Here is a 19967-nt window from a genome sequence, read left to right as displayed (position 1 = left end):
TGAGGACTGTACTGCCTTTAATCTTGCTCCTTCACGGCATCTCCTTGACCTTCAAATGCTCCCTTGACTGGATGTCCTTTCCATTTGGTCAGGTACTGAAAAATTGTATCATCCTTTATACCTTTGAACTTGCTTTCTCCTTGCCATTGTCTCATGCTTGCAAACTGACCTGTTAGCTGTCTTCTACTCTTTGCCTCTTCAAAATTTTATGTTGCTCTTATCTTCATACCCGCAAACAAGTCCTTACCAGCTGTACCGTGAATGTCCTTCTTCCTTACCTTCGCTGCGTACACAAACTCATCCATTTGCTTTTGCCAAACAACCTTGTTCACTTCACATCTATTCTCAGGTTCCCTGTGCTTAGGACCCCTGCATAATCAGGTCCACAAACCTCTGTCATGGCAGAATATGACTGCTTTCCAACCTCACTTTGCATTAAAGGACAAAGCGCTTTCCTAACCACAATATTTTCAGGCTTCTCTAATCCATTTGGAGTCTTCATCAACAACTCGCCTTTGGCCTTCTCTTGGCCCATCTTTGCTATCACCACATCATTGCTTCTCTCCAATACTGAATCACTTTTCAAACTTACTGTTTTATCAAGTTCATAATCCACTGTATTGGCAGGTTGAAACTGCCCACAAACTTCTTTTTCAATTAAAGGACAACTTTTTGTCCCTACCACAATCTCATCATACTTTTCCAATCTAACTTGGGCCTTCTTAAGGAATTCATCCTTGACCTTCTCTTTCTCAGATTCTATCACCAACTCATCATCTTTTCCTTCTAGACTTGCTGTCTTGACATCTTTTGTCTTTGTAGTGGCTGCACATTCTCCATTTTTGTCTTCCTCAATCTTCATATTATACTCCTTGCCAAACATGATTACTCTTGCTTCTTTGATCTGCTCCTTAGCATTCTCCTGCAATGGTGTTAGTGTAAAAGTGGTTCCATCCTTTTCTATAGTGTAAGTATTATACCTCCCATCGTATATGGCATGTCTATCATACTGCCATGGTCTTCCAAATAACAAATGACAACTCCTCATAGGTGCCACATCACAAAGAACTTTATCCTTATAGCCACCAATATTAAATTCAACAAAAACTTGTTCACTTACCAAAATTGACTGATTATCATTCAACCAGGATGCTCTATATGGTGCTTCATGAGGAATCCATTCTAAATTCAGTTTATCCGCCATTTCTATGGAAACCATGTTGTCAATAGAACCAGAATCTATCACAACTTTACATACCTTTTCTTTGCATTTGCAGGTTGTTCGGAATAGTGATCTCCTTTGAGTCATCTCCTTCAACTCAGCATATCTCTCTTTCAATTCTCTGATTTCTTTTGGTATCTTGTCTCTTCAACTTCCACAGCTCAAACTGCAAGTTTCACCTTCAAATGATCTACTTCTTAAGCTCTGATACCAATTGATGCAGAGCAGGGGTTCGAAACACAAACTAACTCAAATCAAACAAACTATATAAATGTGGAACTCTATCTTCATGAATTTCACTCACAATCTCACTATTTTTCTAGTAGCCCTCCAACAAAGGTTTTCTGAGCATAACTTCCTGTGCAGACAACATTAGACAAATATGAAAACACTTCTAGATACCCATTTGGAAGTTTAACAACATATCAAGAAACGAGGTGGGTTGTTTTGGAACAAATGACTCAAAAATTGACTGGTAAACTGAAACTAGGTCCAATTAGTACAGCAAATTGAGTTTTTTGGGCATGCAAACTTATGACTCAAAAATTGACTGGTACTGAAACTAGGTCCAATTAGTACAGCAAATTGAGTTTTTTGGGCATGCAAACTTTGTATTTTCTTCATTCCATTCATTCCCAAAACCTTCCCAACCTGGGATCCGTGTTTACAAGGCATTATATACATTGTCTAACCTCCCAAACCGAGCATAACTGACTTATAAACTTCCCCAAACAAAAATGACCTTTCAACTTCCCATCTTGCAACTTTTGCCTTTTTTCACATTGACAACATTTACAAGATTTTGCAATTTTGGAAGTACTTACGCAAATGACTCCAAATCCTGCTTATTATATCAAAATGGTCTCAATGGACCTTATTAAACTCAAAAGAATTCAAAACACCTACAAATCTACTACTTGTCCCCTAATGTATGAGATGGCCTTGGTGCCCCTGCACCAAAAAGGGAGTAAACTTGTGTGGAAAACATCTTCAAAATGCAACATAAACAAGATTTGAGCAAGATTGCATCATTGATAAAGGTAGTTAGAGACCTGATTGCATGATTAAGATAATCCCTAGGAAGCTGATTCTATTTAGATTTGAATCTTAAACAATTATAGAGCCCTATAATGCTATCCCACCACAAGAATAATTTCTGGAAATCACTAAAATTGATAACAATCGATAAAAATCAGGAATGTGTTAATGATGATGCACAGAGAAGACCTGAAATTATCGCATAAATCACCAAGTGTGATGCTACTATCGTATGACTACCCTCGGAGAAGTACAAAAGTGTTGGTGTTGTAAATAAGCCACACCCGGACCGACGATGGATTGGTCCAAGAGGGGCCAGTAGCTCAGTGGTAGAGCACTCCAGCAGCATATGGAATGTCCTAGGTTTGAGTCCTAGCTGGTCCATGTCTCAACATGGTATCAGAGCCAGGTCCAGGCTTAGGAGTCCCAAGCACACGAGAGGTGTGGCTTAAAGGGGGGTGTTGGTGTTGGAGTTGGAAATAAGCCACACCTGGACTGACGATGGACTTGTCCAAGAGGGGCCAGTAGCTCAGTGGTAGAGTACTCCAGCAGCATATGGAAGGTCCTAGGTTCGAGTCCTAGCTGGTCCATGTCTCAGCAAGAAGTAACGAAGGAATGTTCAGCTGGGCTATGTGGAGGGCTGTATGGCTAGTGTAAGCTTGGCAACAACAACAAATCAGTTCCGAAACCCGGTTTAAATATTCTGATATGCTTCTCAATTGAGATTGCTACCAAAGGATGGTCAAGGATGCTCCCATTATGGCTGATTTGAGGATAAGTACCATAGTGATGCTGTAGGGATACTGTAGCAGCAACATGGAACCATCAAAATGGTGGTTTTCAATTAGTCATTGTAGCAGCATCTTCAAAGCTTCAATGAATCAGCAAATTTGTTATTCCCGAATGGAATCACCCAAAATGGGAAACAAGTGTTTTTGTCCTTGACCCAAAATGTGGAATCTAAGAGGGTTTTTGTCCACTGAAAATCTGAACACACCAAAGAGATTGAACAAATTGCTCGAATCTGAATATTGGATGGAAAAGATAAGTTGAAAGCTTCGTGAATGAAGATAGCCACATCTTTGATATACCTTTTTGAATTGGGCCCTTGGGTCTTAAATTTCTCTCCAAGTATTTAAAAATACTTTTAATTCTTATTTTATTTTATTATTTTAAGTATTTAAAAATACTTTTATTTTAAGCTATTTTTTAAAAACACCTTTTATTTTAATTATAATAATATTATTAAGTTGCCCTTAAAATTAGAGATTATTGGGCCCAACTTAAATAATATTATTAATTCAGTTAAACCTGAAAAAAGGGGAGATGACATTGATACATCTAGTTCCTCCTTTCAATCCATCAGCATTTTGTTAAGAGTAACCTATATCATACAACCTACATGTCTCTGCCCCATCACAACAATATTTCCGCGTCATTGATGAATAAATAAATAATTACATATATCACGACGCCCACATAAATATCTTGTTTTGGCTGCTCCATGGACTATGGAGATTCATACGAAAATAACTATCTATGAACATTTAAGTTGCAACAAGTTGACAAGGACTTGCAAGGTGAATAACACACTTAGTCCAAGCGTAATAAAGCTATTAGCCTCTTGATTCAAATGTTTATTGTTGTAGTTCAAAACTTCAAATCCTCCAATTAAACCTTGAGTTTCCAAAATAAATGTATATATATACTAGTATAGATATCTTAAATACATTCATACATAAATAACTATCTATGAACATTTAAGTCACAACAAGATGACAAGGACTTGCAAGGTGAATAACACATTTAGTCCAAGCGTAATAAAGCTATTAGCCTCTTGAATTAAATGTTTATTGTTGTTAGTTCAAAACTTCAAATCCTCCAATTAAACCTTAGAGTTTCCAAAATAAATGTATATATATACTAGCATAGATATCTTAAATACATTCATATGACAGGGACTTGCAAGGTGAATAACACACTTAGTCTAAGGGTAATAAAACTATTAGCCTCTTGAATTAAATGTTTATTGTTGTAGTTCAAAACTTCAAATCCTCCAATTAAACCTTAGAGTTTCCAAAATAAATGTATATATATCTTAAATACATCTCTATCTAAAGAAATGTTGATAGATATCAATTGAAACAATTTTATTTACCTTAAAATTATTTTATTTCATTTTAAATTATATTTACTACATATAAAAATATTTAAATTATATTGTATTTAATTTTTTTTACCTTAAAATTATTTTATTTCATTTCAAATTATATTGTATTTACATTATTTATTTTTTCTCAGATACATTTTTTTTATTCGATAATTGACATCTATTTTTTTATATTTAAATTTTAAACTACTTGTCATTGCTCAAAAAAATCATTAAAAATAAAAATTATAAAATATTTTTTTTAAGGAATATTGTAATTATGAAGTGCTGGATTATTTTTTAAATATCTTTGTTTATAATTACTATTAATATTTTGACATGTGAATGGTTGTCAAATTTAAGCAAAAAGATAAAAGTTAACATTAACACAGTCACGCTCCACCCCTTGCTGTCATTGTAGAATGTCTATCGGCATTAACAAGCAACAGTCCATCTTATTTTAGTGTATTTTATCTCAAAAATATTTTGTTTCTGAATATGGGCAACCTTATTTCTATCAAGATAACAGATCCACAGTGATCCCTTGATCAAATATAAGTTGCTCCTGTTAGTTGTTCATATTGATTATATTTTGTTTCCGAATATGGGCAACCTTATTAGTTATTACCATCATGATAACAGATCCACAGTGATCCCTTGATCAAATATGAGTTGCTCCTGTTAGTTGTTCATATTGATTAATTAATGCTGATAGGCATTCTACAATGACAGCAAGGGGTGGAGTGTGAACTAACAGGAGCAACTCATATTTGATCAAGGGATCACTGTGGATCTGTTATCATGATTGGAATAAGGTTGCCCATATTCAGAAACAAAATATAATTGAGATAAAATACACTAAAATAACATGGACTGTTGCTTGTACAAACATTAGCTTTCTATTGAGAAATCTGAAACTATTAATACATACTATTTATCATCATCCTTTTACCTTCTATTTGCTGTGCACAACTTTTTAACTTGTATCTTCCACAACTCTACATTCTAAAATATATAATAATCCATATTTACAAATGCACAGACCCATCTTTCTTGTATAAATGATTTTTTAACCTCTACCTTCTACATGACCAACTCTAATCTACCTTAATACATGTTTACAAATGCACAAGCCTCTCTCTTCTACCTTTTACATAACTATCTACATTCTGAAATATACAATAATCAATATTTTATTGTTTACAAATGAATATGCTCTTCCTTGGTATAAATATTCATCCAAGCATTTTACACTCTGAACCTAGATATAAAAAACTGGAATTTGTATGCAGAAATTTGTCAACTTGCTAAGGCAGAAAGTCAAACAGATTCTTGCATTTTTGTGCCCACTTGAAGGACATAGATTCTTTTTTGTGATGTTTTGTTTGTGTGCGTCTAAACTTGTCTGGGTCAAAGCCACATAGGTTTGGATGGACTTGACATGGAATCGATATATGTGCAGTGTTGCATGCCTTGTGTTGTAACTTGGAAGGCCCTGGGGTCACTGCTTTTGCATATTTATTTCGCAGATGATTGATTTTCAATGTTAATAGGTATGCCGCATAGGGTCCTGGTCCTGGTATTGGTCCTGTGATTGTAGTGGCCAGGATTTGCCCAGGGTCCTGTCGGAAGGACCGACAAGGGACATGAGGTGCCTGGGGGGACCATGGATGAACCTGTAGCCTTGGTGTCCTGGTCCTGTATTGAACTGGTCCAGGTATGGGTCCTGTGATAGTAGTGCCCCAGATTTGCCCAGGGTCCTGTTGGAAGGACCCACAAGGGACCTGAGGTGCCTGGCGGGACCAAGGACAAACTGGGGCTGCTGATGGGTGAACCTAGGGGGACCCTGGATGAACCTGGGCCACTCTTGGGTGAACCTAGGGGGACCCAGGGCTGCGCAAACAGAAAACAACAAAAAAAAGATCATTAAAAAAATGTCAAAAACATAATTTTGTTTTTGTGGTAAAATTGTGAAAATGGCATGTGCCATGAAGGGTTGTGTGGTTTCAGAGGCCTTAATTTGTGTTGCCCTTGGACCCTGTTGGGAGTGTTGCTCCCAGACCCCATGAGGGGTGCTGCCCCTCAGCCCCATTGGTGGTATTGCAATACATAACTCTTGTTTCTGGGAGATCCTATTGTGCTTGTTATCATGAATTTTGTTTAGCTAAGTGGGATTTTTCTTTTCTTCTTTTTATTTTTTTTTTGTAACCGGACAAGTCTTTTTAACAATTTGAAATATAATAAAACAAAATATTATCATATTTTATTTGGAACTCACTAAATTATTGTTGTGAATAATCTATAGTATTTTTCAAAATTTTGTTCTGAATGATACATATTTGCAACTTTTCTGTAGGTTGGCTTTCTCTACCTGCGTTATGTTGCAGATCCAAAGACATTGTGGACTTGGTTTGAGCCATATGTTAAAGATGAGGAGGTACTTTTATTCCTTACTTTCTTGTTTCTCTTTCTCATGAAGATGATAAATGCATATAATGATAATGCTATGGCCTGGCAGTTTGGTAAGTAATTACTTTAGATCACACGTTCAATATCAATCTCCAGGTAAGAGATACATCTATGTGCTTGCTTGCTGTTAGTTATCCAGGGAAGCTTCTAACAATTAACATTTAAAGACATACACCATTGTATTTTCCGTCGTTCTATAAGTTACATTCCCCAACACATGGATGTAGAATACTTACGCAAAAATTTGCAAGTTTTATTGATCTCCCCTTTACTAGATTTTCTGTGAGCAGTTTTAGGAAATCCTCTAAGATATCCTTTTCTGTTATTTCCATGTTAACATATAGGAGTCAACTTATAGCCGTGAATGTAGCAAGAGGTCTGGAAAGGCAAGGCAGGTTGGTCCTTGATCTTTTAAGTCAGGTCTCACTTTGTTTTTTAGGGTTTGGGTGACTTTTGCTAATTGCATTTTATCATCTTTAGACATCTTAAGCAGATTTAATGCTAAACAGTTATCAATGGTTTGTAGAAGTTACAATTTAGCTACATACTACATATATGAGCCTCAAAAGCTTGTTCATTGGTAAACTGATAGTATTTGCAAATCTCAAATCTCTAATTCATTAATATCTATGTGATCCAATCCCTTTTATGAGAATGAAAAAGATGATCACAATCATTAGAGATGTGCCTGCACCTCTTGCAAGCTCCTTTATGATTTTTTAGTCAGTTTTTTTCTGGGACCTAGAGCTCTGTATTACCTCCTTTGGGCTGATGCAGATTCAGAAACTGTCTTTCTAGATATGAGTTAAGGTCTCTATTAAGCGAGGCTAGGTTTTTGCTGTGTCTTTCTCACTGTGCTTGCACTTTGTTGACAAGTTCAGGTCAATTATACAGGTATAACACTTCCATAGAAAGTAGTTATTCTCATGCTTTTCTTGTTAGTACTTTGTATAGTGATACATGATAACAGGGCGGTGTTGTAATGTGATTCATTAGCTTCAAGATTCAAAGATTTTGTAATAGGGAGATATGATGTGTGCCCCTATACTCTTATCAATTTAAGGATATTACTTATGCTTGAAACTTGAAACATAAACATCAAGGCATATTGAGGAGGGACTAATAGCATACTCTGGTGCTAGCCTTTTTGTTATGATATGAAATATCTTTTAGACAATTGAGGCCTATGCTATTTGGCTAGAATTCTTTATCATTTCTGTACATATAGGTTCTCTTTGAATGTTGTGGACTTGTCATATTATTAATAGACTGTTTCCATATCAAAGTGCAAACACAATCACTGCCATAGTTAATAGGCGAGAAAGTTATTAGTAAAAATATGTTCTGTTATTTAACCTTGTGCAAGCATGAGATATTCATCGATTTGGGGAAATTAGTACTGCAGTGTTGCTTATTCCTCAATTGACAGTATGCATGCAATTTTTGAGATTGGTAATGCTTTTCTGTTTGCAATTTTGCTGATTCAACATATTAATTTCCATGGTGCTTTTTTTTAGCGTGTTACCACAATTAAGTTTCATGTATGAAATCCTTCTGACTACCAAGTTCTGCCCTGTACAGTAACTCTTTGACCAGCATACTAACCAGCTTTCTGATGCTCAGGTGCTCTGTTTCTTGATCGATGAGCTAAAACTTCTGTTGTGATGGCATGGTGAGGGTCAACTAAATAGCTATCACCCACATAGCTGGATTAGAGTGCACATACACAACTGGAAGCCAAAATTCATACATAATAATTGTCTTACTTAATTTATACTGCAGAAATACATATAAACTTTAAAGTAAAGGATAAGCCAAATATAAAAGGCAGGACACAGTTCTGTACTATTCAAATACATATAAACTTGGCCTACTTATTCTTCAAAGTTCTTCAATTACCAGCACTCTAAGATGAGAGGGAAAGAAATTCGTACTACATAAAAAAACTTGGCCTGCTTGGCATACTCAGTCGTCAAGGTTCTTTGATTACCAGATCTTGAAGATGGGAAGAATGAGACCTATCTTCAGCATGTTACAAAATTCACTCTCTTTGGTTGAGTATAGAACAGTGTTTCTTGGGATGTGTCTCTGGGTTTAGAGGTGACATTACCTATGGCCTGGATATTCTAGTTAGTTGGGTACTTGGATAAAATGTCCACCTTTTTCAGCACCCTTGCTTTTAACTTTTAAAATTTGAGGTGATTTACGTATGTTAAGTTATTTTAATAGCTGCCTCTCCACCATCCCCAAAATTTGAGAAAATATTTTGCTGTCCCCAAAAATGCGACCCACGTTCATGCTTCCACTCCCATCTTCCCCCTCCTGGAAACTTGGAGAAACATTGGCACACTGTAGATTGACCCAATTTCCATCCATTGAATTGGCATGTGCTGTGTTTAAATGTTACACATGGTTTATGCCACCTCTGCTGAGATGCCCTGCTGAGATGCCTCATCTTGGTGTACCATGTTGTCTCCTTCATGACACCTTAACATCCTTGACCAGAACATGGCAAAGTCATGGAATTGTATGGCAAAGTTACAGTCCTTGCTGGATATTGCTCCCAAGTGGCCATTAATGGGAGATGCAAACCACAGGAATTTTTTTTGCACCATTGCATCCTTTTGGAAAAGTATGCATAAGAAAAGGACAGTCAATCTGTTGTCTCCATGAAAAGTCATGGTTTCTGCAATATTTAGGCCTTTTACAAGGTGTTGCAGCCATGCATAAAAAATGATCTCCCGCATGGTCTGCAGAACTCATTCATGGTATTTTCTCAGAATGAAATCAAATAGTTTTAGCCAATGATGTCAGCGTTGCTCAACCTCAAGAAGGAGCTTGAACATGTTATTTATGTTGTTTTTCCAAGGATGCTCTTGCATCAATTATACTTGGACCATTGTAGAAATTTTAGAGAGTATCCTGTTATATTAACAACTCCTTGGATATGCTCTTATGCTCCACAACTTCTCGATTTGTGAGGCTTGAAATTCTGCATAATTTCTTTTCCATTTATTTGCAGGAATTCATCAAAATTTTGCTAAATGCTCAACTTTTATATTCAAATATTTCTGATATTCCTATAATTCAGACCATGGGGTTGTTTAAATTGCATTTCCCATTTGTCTCAAAAAATGACTGATTTCCTTTCTTCTTTCTTCTTTCATTGCCAACTTCATGAATCACATGGTCCTAATGCTTGAAGACATCTTGCAGTTAGGTATTAATACTCACTTCAGAATTTGTTATCGAGATAAACACTTAATACCAAAATTTGAGCTACATATAATTTTTCTAGATGTGATTTATATTGTATTTAGTATTTACATTAAAATTCCAGTGATGTTAGGATCAAAATTTTGTACAAATCAAATTATACTATTTTCCCTTTATCTCTATATGTTAAAACATTGTTCTTGGTGTTTTCTTCCTATAAAATGGAGGACTTACATCCTATTCAGAGTAAATGTTATAGTACTCTTCAACTTCATGAATTGCAATTGTTATTGCAGCTTTCTACCCTATATCATGGCTCATGCAGCTTTCTAGTTTCTACCCTATCAATGATTTCTTTTGTAATGATAGAAACACATGCCATTCCAATTTAGCTTGAAGCTTATTGTTTAACAACTATGCTGATGCTCAAACTTTTCTCTCAATAGACAATAGAACTATACACTATACAGTCTTTGTTGACTGGATTTGCTAAAGGACATGACCAAATTGATGACGAAGCTGAAAAATATATGTGAAGTTAATAGGGTTAAAAAGTTCTGCCGAGTAAAATTGTACTTTGTTGTCAGGTAATAATGGCTTTTCTAGAAGTAACAAGTCAAGTTACTAGTAGATGTTTATATCTGTTAATCAACAGTAACTTATTGCACTGTCTTATGCATTTCTTGTTGCTTGTTTATGCTTTACATTGTAAATTTTTATTTAATATGTTTCTTCTGTGGATTTTTAATATTAGTAAATCATTTTCATTATTGTATGTGCATCAGGATTTTTCACCAGGATCAAATGGACGAATGACCACAATGGGTGTTTATACCCGTGATCTACTTCTAGGCCAGGTTAGTACCATAACTTTTGCATTTTGAGAGATCTTTTGTTTTACACGTGGACTATTATCTGTTTTGCTTAAAAGTTATCTTTTCTCAAAATGGTCATGTTTATCTATGTAAAACTGTAGAATTGTAGCTCAAATTGTGTTTCTTATTGCAGTTAGAGATAATCAGGTTCTATAAATAAGTTGTCTTTTTGGTCATGTAATTTGGGATGCCTTTTCAAGAATGAAACTTGGGAGGATACATTCAATCGCTTAAAAATGTGAATATCTCTGTCAAAAATATTTGAATGTTTGTCATATTTTGGCTTTATATGTGTTGATCACTCATGGTTGTTCATGCGAGCCTTGAGCATGGGATCATCTTCTGGAGGTTATTGAAAGAGAAGTGGAGCAGATCTTTATCATCATCGCTGTAAAAGGTTTGTAATGTTGATCTTGAAGAAGTGATACCTGGTCCCAGCATGTTATGTGAACCAGTCTGATCTGTTGGTTATCTGTACATATTAATACTAAAACTAATAGTCTTTGTAACTAGTTATACGCGTATTAGTGTCCTTAAAGCTGCATCTCTTTCTTTTGTATCGAATATGTATTTCCATTGTGACGTTAAATTCCTTTCAAATCAGGCACTCCATTTTGTATATGTTTTTATTCTTTTAGGTGTAGATGTCTCCCAAATTGATTCTTCATATTCTTGTTGAATTCCTTTCTGGAATTTCAACTAGTTGTACAAACATTTGAATTTCCGCAAAGAGTTCTAAGTGTGGATACCGTTTTATAATGGGTGCATTGGAATGGTTTCGTTAACTGTGATCCATGCTACTGCATATTGGCAAACTTCCTCTGATGTATTGTAATTTTGTTAGTTCATATTTTGCTAATATATATTTAGTTGAATTTTTGTCTTTTCAGCAATGCATATATCGTATAAATGATTAGGAGATTCAATTGATTGTTTCCAAAATTTAAACGTTGTATATATATGTGAAACTACTCTCAAGTTTTGCAGAGTTTCAACTGAATTGCTTCTAGTGAGTAGCATTACAAACTGTTGTCATCTTATTTTGCTGGTATTATTTTTATGTGAAATAAAAGAATTTCGTATAAAAACGTATTTCAGTATCACATAAAAGGGTTTCGTATAGTCTATACAGAAGATTAAGTCCTGCTAGAGACTAGATACAACATACAATATGCTGAAAAGTAAATCAAGTATTCTCTTTATTTCGTTGTTGTGTAAGCTTGGCAACTTCTTGGAATTGATTTTATAATCTCAGATGAAAGTACATGTTGTATCTAATTAATCTCGAGTTCATTTAGGAAAAAATGGTTTTAACAAAATACCTTTGATTGTTTGAGTCATCTGTTTTTAACAGCCTAATTTGATAAAGGCTGCTTAAACATAACTGTAATATATCTTCCTTATTATTTTTCACAGTTTGTCGTGGTAACATCTTGAGTATATAATAAATATTGTCACATACCTCCAATCATTTTTATCTCATCTCCAACATCATTTTGGGGAGCAGGAAATGTTGATTTTTCTGATCTAAACTTAGATAGTTATACCATACGCTATTCTCCAGCATACTTATTTATGAAAGAATGAAGTGTTGTAAACTTTCCAATTAGTAAACTGAATTAAAGGAATCTAGATGAGAGCAAACACCATTCACAATTGAGAAGACTCTTACCATGGAAAAATCCACATGTGGGAGAAAACTCCAGATACATGTGAGCTATAACTCACTTATAATCCACAACTTGAGTGGCAATCACAATGCTAGTCCACTTGGGCACAGTGCAAGTCTGAATCTCAAAGAATTCAGTTTCTAAAATCTCACACAAATCTCTTACAAGTTTAATCAGCCTTCAATGATAATCTGTTCAGTAGGAACTTAAAACCTTAATGACTTAACTCATTTCCCTTAGTGAATTCTTTCATTCTCTCTCATTTGATGCTTTTTTCATTTACAATAGCATATGTATGCTTCATTGGTCTGGACAAAAGTCCAGAGGTTTCCAAAACTTAGAAAGCAGTAGACTTTGGAATGCCATGGGATGTATTTTTTGTTGCAGAACAAAACTATTGCTTTCCAGCATGGGTCAATTGTGTAACTGGGCCAGTCACAAAGACAAAACTGCTGCTTCAGTGGAATATTTTATTCTCCATTTTTAGGAAGCCATCGCTTTTGTATAGATTTAAATTAAGATTTAGTTTTATTTATTAAATTGCATAATTCTTTGAGAGGATTCTAAATATGCAAAGATTATTCCAATTTTGGTACCATTAAAGACCTGTTTTTGACCCTGCAACAAAGTGTCTGTCAAGCTGTGATCATCTTGCCTCGGAGTCAAGAATTGATCCCAGTCCATTTTTGGACCAGTTTCCAACTCAAAACAAAACCCTTTAAATTCTACTAGTCCCAAAAATTGATGTGCTGTTATCTTGTGGCGTTTTCATCTCTTTCAGTATTGCTTGAATTGCATTAAGCATCTTGCTCAGAGTTGTTTCTAAATTTGTTGCTTAATATTCATTAATCATGAATTGGCTTTGAGTAACAATTTTTGTACTAGAATGCTTTTCTTCAATTTATCACCGACTTCCAACTGAATCCCCTTGATAACTTGTGTGGATTTATTTCACTGTCCACCACATTGAACTGGTCACTAGAAGCCACAACAATTGATATAAAGCAACAGAACTGATGGATATTTTGCAAGAGATGCCATCAACAAGGTGACTTATCATTCTAGAACATGTAAGTTGCCATTTGAAATGCACTGGGGTTTCAAATCAGTGTCAGAAGTAAATGGAGAAAGTGGGAATGTGTAGTGTGAACAACTGGAAAAGGTCCAAATGTTTGGTAGGAAATTTCAGTTTCCACAAAGTTCAGTATGTATAATATAAATTTCTGCAAATTATACTCAATAATTGGGCCTCTTTGATTTGTTGATTTGGGATTAATTTTTGATCTAGGAATCTAGGACAGTTACCTCTAGGTGTGGGATATTCTTTCCTGCAAAATCAAAATGATAAAGCATCAGTACCAAAAACTTTTTGAGAATCACCTATGACAATGAGCTTTTTTGTTTCCTTGACTTTGTACTGATTTTTGGCATTGAACAGTTGCTTCTAGCTTTGTGATATTTTTTCCTACACATTCAAAATTGATAACATCAGCATTGTATGGTCTTACAGCACTTTCTTTCTTTCTTGCATGACCTATGATGTTAAATTTCTCACCATTGTAGTGCAGGTGCGTGCAATATTTGCTTGGACAAGATTATATGAAACAGTAAGAGAGTTCTTAGGAATCAATATAAAATGAGATTACAATTGAAGTACTACATGAAATGCTGGGTTGATTTGTTAAGAATCAATTCAGTAATCAAAAAATTTGTTTCTCCTAGAGTCTTATTGGATAATCACATAGTTACCGAATCGTGGGAAAACAAGGCCGATTCCGGGTACGAAACGTCCTGGAATCGGAAGCGGCTTGGAATCAGTGGAAAAACGGCCAGTATTCATTCACTCTGTTTTGCCCACTTCCCGACCTCTGAAAACCCTAAACAAAAAAAAATTTACTACCAAAAATAATAAACACGGATTCCAAAATCGACTTTGAGGGCATTACGGCGACGATTTCCATATGCTGGCTCCAGCTCAACGCCCGCAGATAGCTGCGTCCAAACTATTTACTCTGCCTGAACAAAAATGTTTTAGACGAATATAGTTTTTTCGAATGGTAATAACCATGACGGAATCCATGGATGCTGTCGCAAACCTTCATGGATTAGTAGTTTACATTATCTTAATATATTTTCCCGTAAACTATATATTAAGATAATGTTTTAGACGAATATATTTTCTTAGTAGAAAATGATAATTAATATTTTAAGGTTTGCATATATATACATGTATTAATATAGTCCCGTAAACTATGTATTAATATAGTCCCGTAAACTATGTATTAATTAATATATAGGCCCGTAAACTATATATTAAGATAATGTTTTTGAAAAGATATGCTTTCGTAAAATCGTTATACATTATCATAATATGTTGTCCCGTAAACTATATATTAGTACTTATATAATTAGATTACAAATTTAAAATAATATAAATTCTATAAGATATTTAATATTAATTTATAATTAATATATCTAATTTTTAATAATGAAATATATAAAATAGTTTATTTTAAAATTATTATACATTATATTAGTATATTGTTCGTAAAAACTATATCTTAATAGTTATATAATAAAATTATAAGTTTAATATAATATTAAATTTATAAATTATATATTTAATATTAATATATTATTAATATATGTAATTTTTAATATATATAAATATTTTTTTAATTTATAATTAATATATTTAAATTTTAATATACATATTTATGATATTTATATGTTTTTTATACTAACATACCCAGCTCCCTCAAAAAATCCGATTCGGTAATAATCATGATTCTTAACAATATCTAAACACATAAATTGAAATTTCATATTTCTGTGGAAAGTGGAAACCGATCAGGCTGGCTGTGAAGAATAACTGCAGTTTTGAATTCAGAGTTCATGAATGGAGCATTTTATGCAAACAAAATGACTAGGAATATTAGAAAGCATCCAGGATAGCACTTAAAGTTAAACCCAATCCTGTTCCTTTTCAAATAACAACTTGTTAAAATGTTCATTCATCTCAATAAAAGATTTAAACCCTTAAAGCTCTCCATTTTTTCTCTAAGTCAAGGTCTTTGATATAGTTAGGATTTTTATACATTATGAAGTCATGTTAGTATAAGATCGCAGACATAACACACTCTTAAACAGAATATTACTGGATGCATCTTCGAGAGGATGTCTTATTCATTTTGATTTTCTTGATTAAAAGAATTCTGTGGTAGCAGCAAAGCGAGGATATCTTCCTGTCTTATTAGATGAAGATGCCTTAAATGTTCTTTTAATGCATTATTACAACAGAGCACTCTTCTTGATGTGGTGATCCGTGTTGTAACTCTTGTAGGTCATTCACTTCCATTGCATTTTCAATTCAAACTGAGTTAAATGTTCTAAAATGTAAGTTTTATCAATATTTTTATTAGGAGAATCCAAACTCGGTGGCAGGATCATATTTTTGAAGAAGACATGCTGCATTTAAAGGAATTATACACTAGCCTCCTTCCAAACTCTTTCATGTATTCTTTGACCCGACACTGTGGAGTTTACTGCCTTATAAGATTGCAGAATTACCAATTGGTTACTTATGTTGCTTAGATAGCTGCTGCTGTTCACTTGATATTAAGTTATTAACTGCTTGCCTGTTCTGTCTGAGATTGTTCTTATATTGCTTATCTGATATTCGAAGGATATGTTGATTAATATTTTCCTGACAAATTTTAATTGTACCAATGCTTATTTTTTGTTCATAGCCTGTACATAATTGACTTAAAATTTACCTTTGTTATAATGTATGCATATTTTAATCACTTTTCTAAACCTCTGAACACTGTGTGTGTGCAGTACTATTTTGATACACTCTTCCCCCGTATACCAGTACCTATCATGCGACAAATTACTGCTAATTTGGAAAGAATGAACCTTCCTACTCGGCTTTCAGGAGTGACTGGTGATGCAACTCGCCATGGTTCAGATGATACTGCTCGGAGGCCACCTTCAGTGAAAGCAGCTTTATCTGTATCCTTTGGCCAGCGTGCACCGCATCGGGCTTCTACTCGAGATTCCTCACCTGTCCGCCGAACATTGCCTCGTGAAAGGAATGAAAGTGATGATATTCCAAAATCTTCAAATGGTGATCGATATCGGGATGCAGATAGGGAGAGAGACAGAGATAGAGAAAGAGAAAGAAAAAGAGAAAGGGACAGGGATGAACAAATAAGAAACAGAGATAGGGAACGTGACAGGGAAAGGAGCAGGGATTATGATAGGGATAGGGATAGGAATAGGGATCATGATGCAGAAAAGAGCAGGGATAAGGAACATGACAGGGAGAGAAGAAGAGACCATGATAGGGAAAGGAGCAGGGATAGGGAACGCGATAGGGAAAGGAACAGAGATCATGATAGGGATGAAAGAAGCAGAAGAAGCAGGGATACGGAGCACGTTAGGGATAAGAGCAGAGATTATGACAGAGAGCGTGATATGGAAAGGAGCAGGGAGCATGAGCGGCATAGCAGGGAGAGAAGTAGGGATTATGATAGAAATGGTAGAGACAGAGGCAGAGACAGGATCAACTCTAGAGACAGGGACCATGATGCTAGGGATAATGATAGGCCAAGGATTGAGAGGTCACCTCGTGAGAGGGATTCTCACAGGAGCCGAAGTCGAAGTCCACAGAGAGGACAGAGAAGTATCAGTGCTGATCAGCAGCTAAGTCCTCTGAAGGAAACAACCAAAGAGAAGACTGCTTTACCCAGTAATCTCACCAAGCTCCGTGATTTATATGGTGATTCAAGTGCTAAAAAAGGTGACAATGACAATATTTACCCTCCAAAGGATTCCAGCAGTGAAGATGTGATCCGCCTTGGTGGTACCACATGGAGGTAGCTACAAGTGATTGGATGAAGTTTCCACAGAGACCTATTTATGAAGAAAATTTAAGGAGTTTCTGTGGTAGCTGTATTTTGATTTGTAAAATTGAAAGGTCCAAATGCCTGCAAATTTGTTTTGATTGCTTGATGAACCTGGGTAATGCACGTGGAGATTACTGTTTGATAATATATTTGATCTAAATCGTTAGGTACAATTGCCTTCTTTGATTCAATTTAATTTTCGGTCAACTTGAATAAATGGCTCAAATTTTTCAATTCCAAAATTTGCAATCGACTTAACAATTCCAGGCTTAATAATTAACTGTGTAGGTTCTTCTCCGCAGCAAATTATTTTTACATTCTCTTTTTCAAAGCACAAAATAATTCATGGTAAAATCTGGCTTCTGGAAGGAGTGATTCAATGATTTTATACTACTGCAAGTAAAATGGTGTATAGGGAAAACATTGGTAGATGATATGGTCTAATTATATGACTCGGCAAAATATCTACATACTGACTATATTTCAAATACATTCACTGTAATTTGGAATGTTCTGTTAGGTTTATGGCATTTTAGGAGTCCTATGTCATTTTTGAGCAAGAGATGAACAAAGAAACCCATCGTTGAATTTTTTATCAGAACCACTACCAAAGCTTATTAACTGTGTCCTTATGATATGCATCTCTTAAAACATAATCCTTTTTAGGACAATATAACATAAGAAATTTTGCTAATGAGTCATTTTGAATGAGAATAGAAGAATACAATGAAGTGGAAGGTGGATAGTTTAGTTGGGTGGTGGGAAGGGAGAGTCAAAGAAAACCAGCAGCACCGAGAGTGATAATGCTCCTACAAACTGAAAGGGCCTCATCCTGAAGAGGCCAAAGTGGCAGAAAATGTGCCAAACTATCAAAGGGACAGATGCCCTTTTACTGAAAGTCAAATTGTTTAAGAGCTGCTTGGAAGAACTTTAATGCTAATACCAAACAGGTGTTCATGCAGCCCAGGCAGTAGCCCGTCATTTATGGGAATTTGCAGGAAACTTTTCTTGACAAGGAGATCATAATTTTCCAGCCTTGCCAGTAAGCTGGATTTTGCTGCATGTTAATATAGACCAATATTAGCAGCTAGTATGGTAAGTTTTTGATTTGGAAAAACATGACAGCTGCACACTACAAAAATTAATCGCTTTATTACTCGAGACCTTTCATGGTCTAAACTTTTGATTGAAACATGAAACTCTGATTTCCTTGGCTCATGTCACAAACTTTGATTGAACTTGGAAACTCTGCTTCAATTGGCCGACTCCACAGCTTGCTGAGAGTTCTCTATGAATGTTTGTTAAGTCTCTCAGCATATGGAAATCCAAAGCAATAATATCTTTAATATCTTCAGTTTCTGCAGATTCAAATTTTGTCTTATTGTGCCCCTTTTTAAGAGCTCAAAGCAAATTCATTTGTCAGATTTTAAAGCATGTGTGTTTTGTTGTCAAAGGATGACATTGTTTCTATTGAGAGTAACAGGGGAGGAGCTTTGCGAGCCAAATTCAAATTACGCTTGTAAATTTACCTGCAATGTTAGGTTGTAAGGACAATTCTCATCAATAGTGAGCATGAAGTCTTTAGCTTTCCCCACTTTGAAAAGTTGATGCACAAATCCATCCCTGAATTCGATCATATTGAAAAGATAAATGTTTGTTGAGGATGCAAGGAGAGGGACAACTGAATATCCTTTTTATTATCAAAGTTTCTGTATCTGCTTATGTTTATGGCAACTATATATACATGGTCGATGGAGGGAATGGAATATAAGGGACTTGCAATCTTTTCCATATCTGATCATGGAGATTAGCATTGATCGAGCCTATAGGAAACCTTTTTCCGCGTAACTTGTCAATGTAAAAAAGGTCTCCTATATTAAAAGCTACATCATGTTCCTGGAAAGATGAGTTGTATATTGATTGATTCGAAAACTCAAACCGTTTTTTGATTTGAAGTTTGTTGATAACTTTGAAGTCGGGGGTGGGAACAAGGAGAGGAAGGAAAGAAAATGGTTCCTTATGAAAAGCTTTTATTATTCTTCAATCTGGAAGATATGAGGAAAAACAGGACCCAACATAGGGAAGAAGTACAAGTACGACCCTTAGCTGGGAAATTGATAGAATTCATTAAGAGTGAGCTTGAATTTGGAGAATCGGTAACACTTTGTGGCTAGTGCTAGTTAATGAACCTGAGGAAAGAGTTCGACAAAGAAACTCGAGGAAGCTTGACTATCTTTGAGGTGCAAAAGGAACTATAGGAGCTCGAGAGGGGGGAAATTTGCAGTGCCATAATCTTTATTTTTCCTGCTTTTGAATTACAGGCATGAGCTCCTTCATCTTATTACTATATTATTCTTTCACATATAGAATGTTTCTTAAGAAACCTATGTGCTTAGTTATAAGAAAGAATCAGTTATG

The 19967-nt window shown here is 35.1% G+C and overlaps 1 protein-coding gene across 6 annotated transcripts in view; it reads left to right on the top strand.

Moving 5' to 3' along the window:
• LOC131052082 (pre-mRNA splicing factor SR-like 1) overlaps window positions 1-17783 on the top strand; it is a 57464-nt gene extending 39681 nt beyond the window's left edge. For all 6 annotated transcript variants that reach the window (XM_057986667.2, XM_057986670.2, XM_059207958.1 and 3 more), the window contains exons 5-7: window positions 6766-6846; window positions 10880-10951; window positions 16480-17783. In XM_057986667.2, coding sequence (XP_057842650.1) covers window positions 6766-6846; window positions 10880-10951; window positions 16480-17523 — 1197 coding nt within the window. In that variant the 3' untranslated portion in view covers window positions 17524-17783. The remainder of the gene's footprint in view (window positions 1-6765; window positions 6847-10879; window positions 10952-16479) is intronic.
• The last annotated feature ends 2184 nt before the right edge of the window (window positions 17784-19967 follow it).

The sequence above is a fragment of the Cryptomeria japonica genome, chromosome 7 (assembly GCF_030272615.1).
Source record: "Cryptomeria japonica chromosome 7, Sugi_1.0, whole genome shotgun sequence".
Taxonomy (NCBI): Eukaryota; Viridiplantae; Streptophyta; class Pinopsida; order Cupressales; family Cupressaceae; genus Cryptomeria; species Cryptomeria japonica.
This window is presented reverse-complemented; position numbering and strand designations above follow the sequence as displayed.